Source organism: Indicator indicator, chromosome 27 (genome assembly GCF_027791375.1).
Source record: "Indicator indicator isolate 239-I01 chromosome 27, UM_Iind_1.1, whole genome shotgun sequence".
Classification (NCBI taxonomy): Eukaryota; Metazoa; Chordata; class Aves; order Piciformes; family Indicatoridae; genus Indicator; species Indicator indicator.
The window spans coordinates 1320829-1332500 of NC_072036.1; the positions used below are offsets into that span (position 1 = coordinate 1320829).

Here is an 11672-nt window from a genome sequence, read left to right on the forward strand (position 1 = left end):
TGTGACTGATGCTTTCATTCCCCAGCTGTGCTGTGTACACAAGCAGTAAGAATGCACTTTTTTGGTCTAGTGGGAGGTGTCTCTGCCTATGGCAGGGGGTTGGAACTAGATGATCTTTAAGATCCCTTCCAACCTAAACCATTCTATGATTCTTTAAAACTGCTAACAGCCTTCCTGGAGATGGAGGCTTTTGACTTCAGTGCACTCATGACTGAGCAGGGAGTTGTGCTTTTTCAGCTGCCCAAATGGATGGTGGTGGCTGTGCAGGACACAATGCAGAAAGTATTGGTACAGGCTTTGGGGGATGACCTGCTGGAAAGGATGGAGAAGGATCTTGGTAGACAGTAAGTTCTCCACGGGACAGCAATTTGTCCTTGTGGTCAAGAAGGTCAATGGCCTGCTGGGGTGTGTTATGAAGGGTGTGGCCAGCAGGACAAGGGAGGTTCTCATCCCCCTCTGCTCTGCCCTGGTGAGACCACACCTGGAGTACTGTGGCCAGTTCTGGGCTTCTCAGTTCAAGATGGTCAGGGAACTACTGGAGGGAATCCAATGGAGGCTACAAGGATGCTGAAGGGCCTGGAACATCTGTGTGATGAGGAAAGGCTGAGAGCCCTGGGGGTGTTTAGAAGAGAAGACTGAGAGGGGTATGACCAATGTTTGCAAATATCTGAAGGCTGGGTTTCAAGAAGAAGGGGCCAGGCTCTTTGCAGTGGTGTCCTGTGATAGGATCAGGTGCTATGGACACAAAATGGAACCCAGGAAGTTCCACCTCAACATGAGAAGAAACTTTTTTACTGTGAGGCTGGCAGAGCACTGGAGCAGGCTGCTCAGGAAGGTTTGTGGAGTCTCCTTCTCTGGAGACATTGAAGACCCATATGGATGTGTTCCTGTGTTCCTGCTTTGGCACAGGACACCACTGAGAGAGTCTGGCTCCATCCTACTGACACTCATCCTTTACCTGTTGATCAGCATCAATGAGATCCCCTCTCAGCCTGCTTTTCTCAACACTAAACAGTCCCAGGTCTCTCAGCCTTTCCTCGTGAGGTAGATGTTCCCATCTCCTTATCATCCCCCCATTCAAGGGATGCCTGTGCTCAGAGGACCAATTACTACTCTGCCAATGGAGCATTTAATACAGATTAGGCCAAAGGTAGATACAAAAGTGTAGATCTAGTGCTGCTATTTTTATGCTGGGTGGTTTATATGCTCTGGACTGCCTTATATTAGCAGGTGATAGTAAAGAGGAAGTAGCCTGAAATTGTGCCAGGGGAGGTTTAGGTTGGAGATTAGGAAAAAAATTCTTTGGTGCAAGAGTGGTCAGGGATTGGAACAGGCTGCTCGGGGAGGTGGGGGAGTCCCCATCCCTGGAGGTGTTCAAGAAACCTGTGGCTGTGGGACTTTGGGCCATGGTTTAGTGGCCATGGTGGTGTTGGGTTGAGGGTTGGACTCAATGATCTTGGAGATCTTTTTCAAACAAAACAACTGTATGATTCTATGAAAGCCAGTCAACTAGAGGAACACAGCCCCTGTATATTGTTTATTTATCCTTCTTTCTATGTTTAAAATAGTCTGGATGATAGTCTAGCAAGTGAGTATTAATTCAGTGATTCAGACTTGGCTACTCTTTATATTTAGTGTACTGCTAGCCATATATGACCTAATGCACTTAAATATGATACCTAAGAATTCATTCTTATAAATGATGTGGTCTAGGCTGTATTTCTGGAGTCAGCGTATAAAAAGGTCTCACAAAATGCAGTCTGTTGCAAGGCTCAAATGGTAAACCTCTTCATCCCCTCTGCTTTTCTTTAAGCAAGCTAAAATAGTAATGCAGCTGTTGGATGGTGGAAAGATGAAGGTCTGCAGTTAAATATTCTTTGTGCTTTATGTGGAGAAAAATGACCCCCAAATACCTGACACATAGGAATCTTTCTAGGACTGGTTCTTCACCACCATCAGAAAATTACAACACATGTTGCAGATCATTACAGTCCTACAGAGGGGATCAGCAAGGTGAATGATCATAGAATAGGTTGGGTTGGAAGGGACCTCCAAAGCTCATCCAGCCCATCTCCTCTGCAGTCAGCAGGGACATCCTCAACTAGATCAGGTTGCCCAGGGCCCTGTCGAGCCTGACTTTCAATATGTCCAAAGATGGGGCCTCAACTACCTCCCTATTCTTCAAGAATTTTGCATATTTATGTTACCTAACTCTCAATTTGTACTTCTCATCTTCTCTCTAGGACTGCAAACACAACACAGGTGGTCCATATTGTGATAGATGTCTTCCTGGCTTCTATGGGGATCCAACTAAAGGGACAGCTGAAGACTGTCAGTTGTGTGCCTGCCCCCTAAATCTCCCTTCTAACAAGTAAGATGGGTTTGTTGGATGTTACACTTCTTCACTTAGTAAATTGCGTGACCATTTAATTGTTGCTTTTGAATTTACACTGGAGGTGCTTTGTGGTCTTTTAGCCAAGACTATATTCTGCAATATGAACTTTACTTCTCTTTTTTAAATCACAGTACAGAGTCCTTAGCTTCACAGCAAGGCAAAGATGAAGACAAAAGCTGAGTGAGACTAGGCTAGAAAGAACAAGATGATTGCTCTTTGAACCAATAACTAGTCCTTGCTTTTTTGTCCCACTCAAGAGCAGTTACTCTTAGTTTTAAAGCTGAAGTTACAGATTTGATGAGTGGGATTTCTTTAATAACTGAGTTTAAAATCCATTTGTATTGATCAGATAAAATAGTGATTTCTTCTGCTTTTAATCTTCCTTCTCAGTCAACATTCAGTGATAATGTTGGTTTGTTTGGAGTCTGAATTCAGCCTGAGGTCTTGCAAGTGGAAATGTTTTTGGCAGCATATCTCAGGATAATCACTGATTAATTTGAATTAATGAAATAAAAAATAATAATGAAAATTCAGTCAAAATTCTCATCTAAGAGCAAATGTTTCCTTCATTACAAAACCTTGTCTGAGCTACTTGCTGCCTACAATTTAACAGACCGTTGGAACATCTTTTAATCTGCTTTGTCCCAGGCATTACTTGGAAAATAACAATACCAAAATCATTTGCTGTGATGTAGTTGACAAAAGCGGTTCTGAATCCTGCCTGGTTAACTTTTCTTATGCACATTTGAAAAAAAAAATAAAAAGGGCATTATGTGGATGAGTTTGAATTAGCACATCTGGTTTATGGCTTCAGAGAAAAGGAGCCCTGGTGCCAGTACCACATGTCTAGATCACACAAAAGAGCTGATGTGGTGCAGCACATCAAATAATCCCTCTGGAAGGTCAGGAAATGTTGTGTGTCTGACATGTTTACAGAGGTTACTAATGCCTGCCCAAAGTTTAGCCCCACTTTGGATGTGGCTTCCTGCTGAAAAGAATCACTGCTGGTGCCTGTGTGCATTTCAGGAGGACTGTAGGATTCTACTGAACATCTGTGTGATGAGGAAAGGCTGAGAGCCCTGGGGCTGTTGAGCCTGGAGAAGAGAAGGCTGAGAGGGGAACTGATCAGTGGTTACAAATATCTGAGAGGTGTGTGTCAAGAAGGGGCCAGGCTCTTTGCAGTGCTGTCCTGTGGTAGGACAAGAGGCAATGGACACAAAGTGGAACCCAGGAAGTTCCACCTCAACATGAGGAGAAACTTCTTTGGTGTGAGGGTGCTGGACCCCAGGAGCAGGCTGCCCAGAGGGATTGTAGAGTCTCCTTTTCTGGAGACTTTCAAAACCTACATGGACATATTCCTGTGTGACCTGCCCTAGGTGATCCTGCTTTGGCAGGGGGTTGGACTCAAAGATCTCCAGAGGTCCCTTTCACCCCCTACCATTCTATGATTCTATGATTCTATGAGTCTATGAGTCTATGATTCTAACCTTTGCATAGAGACTGCCCCATCCAAAGCTCTTCCACAGCTTTAAAGCTGTACATGGCAATAGGAGCTCATCATTCCACTGAAGAATTTTTTCTCCTTTCAGTCCTGCATCCTCGATTTCACACCATTTTCCCCCAAGCAGAAGTCAGAGTCTGTAAATGGGATGCACTTCAGTGTTTAAGAATATAAAAGAGTATTTCTTAAGGTTTACAGGCCAGAATGTGTGGCTGCCCACCTGCACAGAGAGGGAGCTCTGCAAGATGCAAGATGAGATCATCTGAAGGGCAGGGGGCCACCATAAGGCACAGTGGCCACCATGTAAGGCCACCATAAGCAAATCTGATCCAGACCCACTTCAGGCTAACTCTGTTGCTTGCAGTGGCATTGTGTCCTGTTACAATTGCACTGATCAGAGCAGGAATATTCTAACCTCTGATCAGCAGAAATTCCAGGAGGTTGTCCCATGGGAGCCTGTCTTCCTGTTATCACAGCTCTGCAGCTGGGTTTGTTAGCTAGACATGGGTTTATTATGCCTGCTGCTCAGGCCTCTTCTTTCACACACTTAGTACATGGAGGTGTCAGTTGATGAAAAACTCACCATCAGCTGGCAATGTGCAGTTGGAGCCCAGAAGGCAACCATGTCCTGGACTGCATCCAAAGCAGTGTGACCAGCAGGACAAGGGAGGGGATTGTGTCCCCCTGCTCTGCTGACACCCCACCTGGAGCCCCCAGCACAAGAAGGACGTGGAACTGCTGGAGAGGGTCTAGAGGAGGAGATATCATAGGGCTGGAGAACCTCTGCTATGGGGACAGGCTGAGAGAGATTAGGCTGTTCAGCCTGGAGAAGAGCAGGCTCCAGGGAGACCTTAGAGAAGCCTTCCAGTACCTGAAGGGGCTCCAGGAGAGCTGGGGAGGGACAAAGAGCATGTAGTGATGGGACAAATGGCAGTGGCTTTGGGCTGGGAGAGGGGAGATTTAAACTGGAGATTAGGTAGAAATTCTTGAGAGTGAGGGTGGTGAGACACTGGAACAGGTTGCCCAGGGAGGTCATGGATGCTCCCTCCTTAGAGGTGTTCAAGGCCAGGTTGGATGAGGCTTTGACCAACCTGGGCTGGTGGGAGGTGTCCCTGCCAATGGCAGGGGGTTGGAAGTAGATGATCTTCAATGTCCCTTCCAACCCAAACCATTCCAGGATTCTGGGATACCTTAGGAAAATACACTTGACCAAGTCTGGAAACTAAAAATCAAGTTGTCTAAGGTGAATTTCTAGATCCTGGGCTATCTTTTCCTCTTTTTTGCATGTGTGTCCAAATTGGTTCTTATATGATGCAAATGTCATATGTAATGCACTCTTGACTTCTTCATCTCACCTCTTCTCATTAATGCATCACTCTTACAAACTGTTCTGACATTCTTAGTATTTAAGGAGTTTGCAATAAACTGATTTTTTCCATGGAAATTTCAGACATACCACTATATAATTCTTTCTACCAGATGTAGACGTCTGGGATAATTACCACTTTTCTCTTGAAGTGGCAATAAATTTAGTATGGGTAATAAAGACCCTGACAGGAATGTTATATCACTGCAAGTGGGACAGAAGATATCTTACTTAGCCTGGGAAGGTCACTAGTAAACTTGTAGCACATGGATAGGAATTTGGGTTCACAGAATCACAGAATGTCAGGGGCTGGAAGGGACCTCAAAAGATCATCCAAGTCCAACCCACTGCCAGAGCAGGGTCACCTAGAGCAGGTCACACAGGAACTCATCCAGGTAGGTCTTGAATATCTCCAGAGAGGGAGACTCCACAACCCCCCTGGGCAGCCTGTTCCAGGGCTCTGTCACCCTCATAGGGAAATAATTCCTCCTGTTTCCATGGAACTTCCTCTGGCTCAGCTTCCACCACTGCCCCTTGTGCTGGCATTGGGCATCACCCAGCAGAGCCTGGCTCCAGCCTCTGGGCACTCCCTCTGCACATCTTTATCAACAGAGGTTCCTCCTCTCCAACCTACAGAGCCCTCAGCTCCCTCAGGCTCTCCTTATAAGGAAGATGTTCCACTGCCTTCATCATTTTGGTGGCTCTGTGCTGGACTTTCTCAAGCATTTCCCTGAGGTCCTTCTTGATCTGAGGGGCCCAGAACTGGACACAATATTCCAGATGTGGCCTCACCAGCACAGAGTAGACGGGGAGGAGGGTTGGCCTCAGAACATTTATTTTCTTGAAGGATTAAATAAAGTGATAACTTACTCCCAGAATATGTTTTCTATAAGGTGTTTGTAAGCTTTTAGGAAGCTCTGTCTCCCAACACCACCTGTCACATGTAGCCATACTTGTCCAATGTCCTGACTGGGATTCATGTCATTAATCTTTCTAAAAACTGAAGAGTAATGATGAATCTTGGAATCATAGAAAGGTAGGGGTTGGAAGGGACCTCCAGAGATCATCCAGTACATCCCCGCTGCCAAAGAAGGGTCAGGCAGGGCAAGTCACACAGGAACACATCCAGATGGGTCTTGAAAGTATCTAGAGAAGGAGACTCCACAATCTCTCTGGGCAACCTGTTACAGGGCTCCAGCACCCTCACATTGAAAAAGTTTCTCCTCATGTTGAATTGGAACCTCCTGGGTTCCAGATTGTGTCCATGTCCTAATACAACATCAGTGGAAAGATCCTGGCCCCTTCTTCATCTGCTGGGAACTTAATTCAGCAGAGAGGAGACAGTCCAGAAGGTTCCTAGAGTGCATGGATGACAACTTCCTGATGCAGCTCTTAGGTGAACCTACCAGGGGCAAGGCTCTGCTTGATCTGCTGTTCTCAAATAGAGAAGGGCTGGTGGGAGATGTGATGGTCGGAGGCTGTCTAGGGTGCAGCGACCATGAGATAGTGGAGTTTTCAATATGCAGGGAAATAGGGAGGAGCAGTAACAGAACCCTCACTTTGGACTTCCGGAGGGCAAACTTCAGGTTGTTCAGGCAACTTATTCAGAAAGTTCCCTGGGTAACAGCCCTTAAGAACAAAGGGGTCCAGGGTGGTTGGACCTACTTCAAACAGGAGCTCTTAAAGGCACAGGAACTGGCAGTTCCCACATGCCGTAAGACGAGCCGGCGGAAGACGACCGGCCTGGATGAGCAAGGAGCTCCTGAAGGATTTAAGGGAAAAAAAGAGGGTTTATCGCCTTTGGAAAGGGGGGGAGGCAACTAGTGATATGTTTAAGGATGTTGCTAGATCATGTAGAAGAAAAATTACAGAGGCAAAAGCACAGTTAGAAATTAAACTGGCCGCTTCCGTGAAGGACAACAAAAAGCATTTTTATAAATATATTAATGCTAAAAAGAGGGGCAAGAGGAGCCTCCACTCTTTATTGGACGTGGAGGGTAACATTGTAACTAAGGATGAGGAGAAGGCTGAGATTCTAAATACCTTCTTTGCCTCCATTTTCAACAGTAAGGCAGGAGGACTTCAGGATAACTGGCCTCCTGAGCTGGTTGATGGGGTCAAGGAGCAGTGTTGTACTCCTGAAATCCATGTGGAATTAGTTCGAGACTTGTTGAGTCACTTGGATATTCACAAGTCCATGGGACCTGATGGGATTCATCCTAGGGTGCTGAAAGAGCTGGCAGATGAGCTGGCCAAGCCTCTCTCCATCATTTTCCACCAGTCCTAGCTCACTGGAGAGGTCCCAGAAGACTGGAAATTGGCCAATGTGACACCCATCCACAAGAAGGGACGGACAGAAGAACCTGGGAACTACAGGCCTGTCAGCCTGACCTCAGTGCCAGGGAAAATCATGGAGCAGATTGTCTTGGGGGCAATCACTGCATACCTGAAGGATGGCCAAGGAATCAGGCCCAGCCAACATGGATTTAGGAAGGGCAGGTCCTGCCTCACCAACCTGATCTCCTTCTATGATCAGGTGACAGCCTGGTGGACGTGGGAAAGGCTGTGGATGTAGTCTACCTGGACTTCAGCAAGGCCTTTGACACTGTCCCCCACAGCAAACTCCTGGCCAAGCTGGCAGCCTGTGGCTTGGACAGCAGCACTCTGTGCTGGGTTAGGAACTGGCTGGAGGGCAGAGCCCAGAGAGTGGTGGTGAATGGTGCCACATCCAGCTGGCAGCCTGTCACTAGTGGTGTCCCCCAGGGATCAGTGCTGGGCCCCATCCTGTTCAATATCTTTATTGATGATCTGGATGAGGGGATTGAGTCCATCATCAGTAAATTTGCAGATGACACCAAGCTGGGAGCAGGTGTTGATCTGTTAGAAGGTAGAAGGGCTCTGCAGAGGGACCTTGAGAGGCTGGACAGATGGGCAGAGTCCAACAGGATGGCATTCAACAAATCCAAGTGCCAGGTGCTGCACTTTGGCCACAACAACCCCATGCAGAGCTACAGGCTGGGGTCAGAGTGGCTGGAGAGCAGCCAGGTGGAAAGGGACCTGGGGGTACTGGTTGACAGCAGCTGAACATGAGCCAGCAGTGTGCCCAGGTGGCCAAGAGAGCCAATGGCATCCTGGCCTGCATCAGGAATAGTGTGGCCAGCAGGAGCAGGGAGGTCATTGTACCCCTGTACACAGCACTGGTTAGGCCACACCTTGAGTACTGTGTCCAGTTCTGGGCCCCTCAGTTTAGGAAAGATGTTGAATTGCTGGAGCATGTCCAGAGAAGGGCAACGAGGCTGGGGAGAGGCCTTGAGCACAAGCCCTATGAGGAGAGGCTGAGGGAGCTGGGACTGTTTAGCCTGGAGAAGAGGAGGCTCAGGGGTGACCTCATTGCTGTCTACAACTACCTGAAGGGAGGTTGTAGCCAGGAGGGGGTTGGTCTCTTCTCCCAGGCAACCAGCACCAGAACAAGAGGACACAGTCTCAAGCTGCGCCAGGGGAGGTTTAGGCTGGAGGTGAGGAGAAAGTTCTTCACAGAGAGAGTGGTTGGCCATTGGAATGGGCTGCCCAGGGAGGTGGTGGAGTCACCATCCCTGGAGGTGTTCAAGAGGGGACTGAACGTGGCACTTGGTGCCATGGTTTAGATAGTCATGAGGTTTAGGGTGACAGGTTGGACTCGATGATCTTTGAGGTCTCTTCCAGCCTTCTTGATTCTATGATTCTATGATTCTTCTTGACACCCAGACTTCCAATATTTATAACCATTGATCAGACTCCCTCTCAGCCTTCTCTTCTCCAGGCTCAACAGCCCCAGGCCTCTCAGCCTTTCCTCATCACACAGATGTTCCAGGCCCTTCAGCATCTTCACAGTTTCTGTTGAACACTCTCCAGTATTTCCCTTTCCCTCTTGAACTGGGGAGCCCAGAACTGGACACAATACTCCAGATGTGGCCTCACTAGGACAGAGCAGAGGGGCAGGAGAACCTCTCTTGACCTGCTGTCCACACTCTTTAATGCACCCCAGGAGCCCATTTGGCTTTTTGGCCACAAGGACACATTGCTGTCCCATAGAGAACTTCTTGTCCACCAGGACAAGAGGTCCTAAGGGTTTTTTTGAAGCTTGTTTTGAGACAGAGTTCATTAATATTGATCAGCAGTGAGTACTGAGATTCTGAATAATCAGGAGATAAGCTCTTCTTTTCCCACCATGCTATCTCATCTTGCCTTTATGGTGTGCAGATGGAAATTTCTCTGCATACTTACATTTAATGTGGAGATGTAGACTGAAGATCAAATCAAAGAAAGAATCAAAGCATGATAGCTCTGAGCATAACCCTTAAACCAAGGAAATTCTGCTATTAAATATTATTGCTCAGTAATAATAAGACCTTAATTGTTGCTGTCTGTTAAATGCATGCAGCAGAGTTCAGAGCTGCTGATGGAACTGTGGTGGAAAACAATCTTGTGCCATGCTTTAATGAGCTATGATAGCATCTCCACAAAGATTCCCCTCTAGCTCTTAGGAAGAGTCAGGTTGGGAGTGCCAAGCAGGATCTTATTTGAAAGAAGTCAACTGCTGCTGATTAGAATCAATGCTAATGTGTGCCTCAGTTGAAGATTGCTTTCCTTGCTATGTAAAAATAGAAGGAACAATTATTGTTTCTTCAACTGGCTTCTCAGGCATTCATGAATCAATTCTTAATTGCTTGACATTGCCAAGGAACGTCACGGGGAAGAGGAAAATTCCAGTACCTGTCTGTGCTTACTGGACCTGACCTTCCACAGTTTTCTTACTTATCCCTTTGATGTCTGTGGGATCACTTGCCCTGTGACAGACAGGATATTTATAAATGGAAAGAATCAGTACCAGAAACAATATAAAGAATAACTGAGGTCACATCTTCAGAAAAGCAGTGGGGTCCAGCAGGTAATCAAGTTACATGATTCTAATTCAATGTTTCTGGCTTCCTAGTGCCTATTACTTCCCAGAAACTTTCCTCTTATCTCCTGCTTTAATTTATCTGAGGTCAAATGATGTCTGTTTGCTGTTATTGTAACATGAACCTTTACCTGGAATATGCCTTCCTCCTGAGTCTTTGTTAGGCAAATTTTATTCCTGTCCGTACTGTGCATCTGGCCGGGGGTCCAATTTGTGTTGGGGTGGGAGGCGTGAGGGTGGGGCTGGGGGGTTACGGCGGGTTGTGGTGGCATGGGTGGATAGGGATACATGGACGGGGGGGAGGAGGGCATAGGCAGGGAAGGGACGGGAAGGAAGGGGACAGGGAGGGAAGGGAGAAGGGCAGGGAAGGGAAGGGCAGGGAAGGGAAGGGCAGGGCGGGAAGGGAAGGGCAGGGAAGGGAAGGGCAGGGAAGGGAAGGGGGAAGGGAAGGGAAGGGAAGGGAAGGGCGGGAAGGGAAGGGGAAGGGAAGGGAAGGGAAGGGGCAGGGAGGGCAGGGAAGGGAAGGGGAAGGGAGGGACGGGCAGGGAAGGGACGGGAAGGGAAGGGAGGGACAGGGAAGGGAAGGGCAGGGGAGGGAAGGGGAAGGGAGGGGAGGGAAGGGAGGGAAGGGAAGGGAGGGAAGGGAAGGGAAGGGAGGGAAGGGCGGGAAGGGGAAGGGAGGGGAAGGGAAGGGAGGGAAGGGAAGGGAAGGGGAGGGAGGGAAGGGAGGGGAAGGGAAGGGGAGGGAAGGGGAGGGAGGGAAGGGAAGGGAAGGGAAGGGGAGGGAGGGAAGGGAAGGGGAAGGGAGGGAGGGGAAGGGAAGGGGGAGGGAAGGGGAAGGGGAAGGGAGGGGAGGGAAGGGAAGGGAGGGAAGGGAAGGGAGGGAAGGGAAGGGGGAAGGGAAGGGAAGGGGAAGGGAGGGAGGGAAGGGAGGGGAAGGGAAGGGAGGGGAGGGGAAGGGAAGGGAGGGGAAGGGAAGGGAAGGGAGGGAAGGGAGGGAGGGAGGGGAAGGGAAGGGAAGGGAAGGGAGAGGGAAGGGAAGGGGAAGGGAAGGGGAAGGGGAAGGGAAGGGAAGGGGAAGGGAAGGGAGGGGAAGGGGAAGGGAAGGGAGGGGAAGGGAAGGGAAGGGGAAGGGAAGGGAAGGGGAAGGGAGGGAAGGGAAGGGAGGGAAGGGGAGGGAAGGGAAGGGGAAGGGAAGGGAGGGGAAGGGAAGGGAGGGGAGGGGAAGGGGAAGGGGGGAAGGGAAGGGGAAGGGAAGGGAAGGGAAGGGGAAGGGAAGGGAGGGAAGGGAAGGGAAGGGAAGGGAGGGAAGGGAAGGGGAAGGGAAGGGGAAGGGAGGGAAGGGGAAGGGAAGGGAAGGGAAGGGAAGGGGAGGGAGGGGAAGGGAAGGGGAAGGGAAGGGGGGAGGGGAAGGGAGGGAAGGGAGGGAAGGGGAAGGGAAGGGGAGGGAAGGGAGGAGGGAAGGGGGAAG

The 11672-nt window shown here is 48.9% G+C and overlaps 1 protein-coding gene across 1 annotated transcript in view; it reads left to right on the plus strand.

The window, feature by feature from the left end:
• Nucleotides 1-11672, plus strand: part of LAMA2 (laminin subunit alpha 2) — a 500110-nt gene that overhangs the window by 278696 nt on the left and 209742 nt on the right. Inside the window, exon 17 of the mRNA XM_054393014.1 lies at nucleotides 2244-2371. Coding sequence (XP_054248989.1) covers nucleotides 2244-2371 — 128 coding nt within the window. The remainder of the gene's footprint in view (nucleotides 1-2243; nucleotides 2372-11672) is intronic.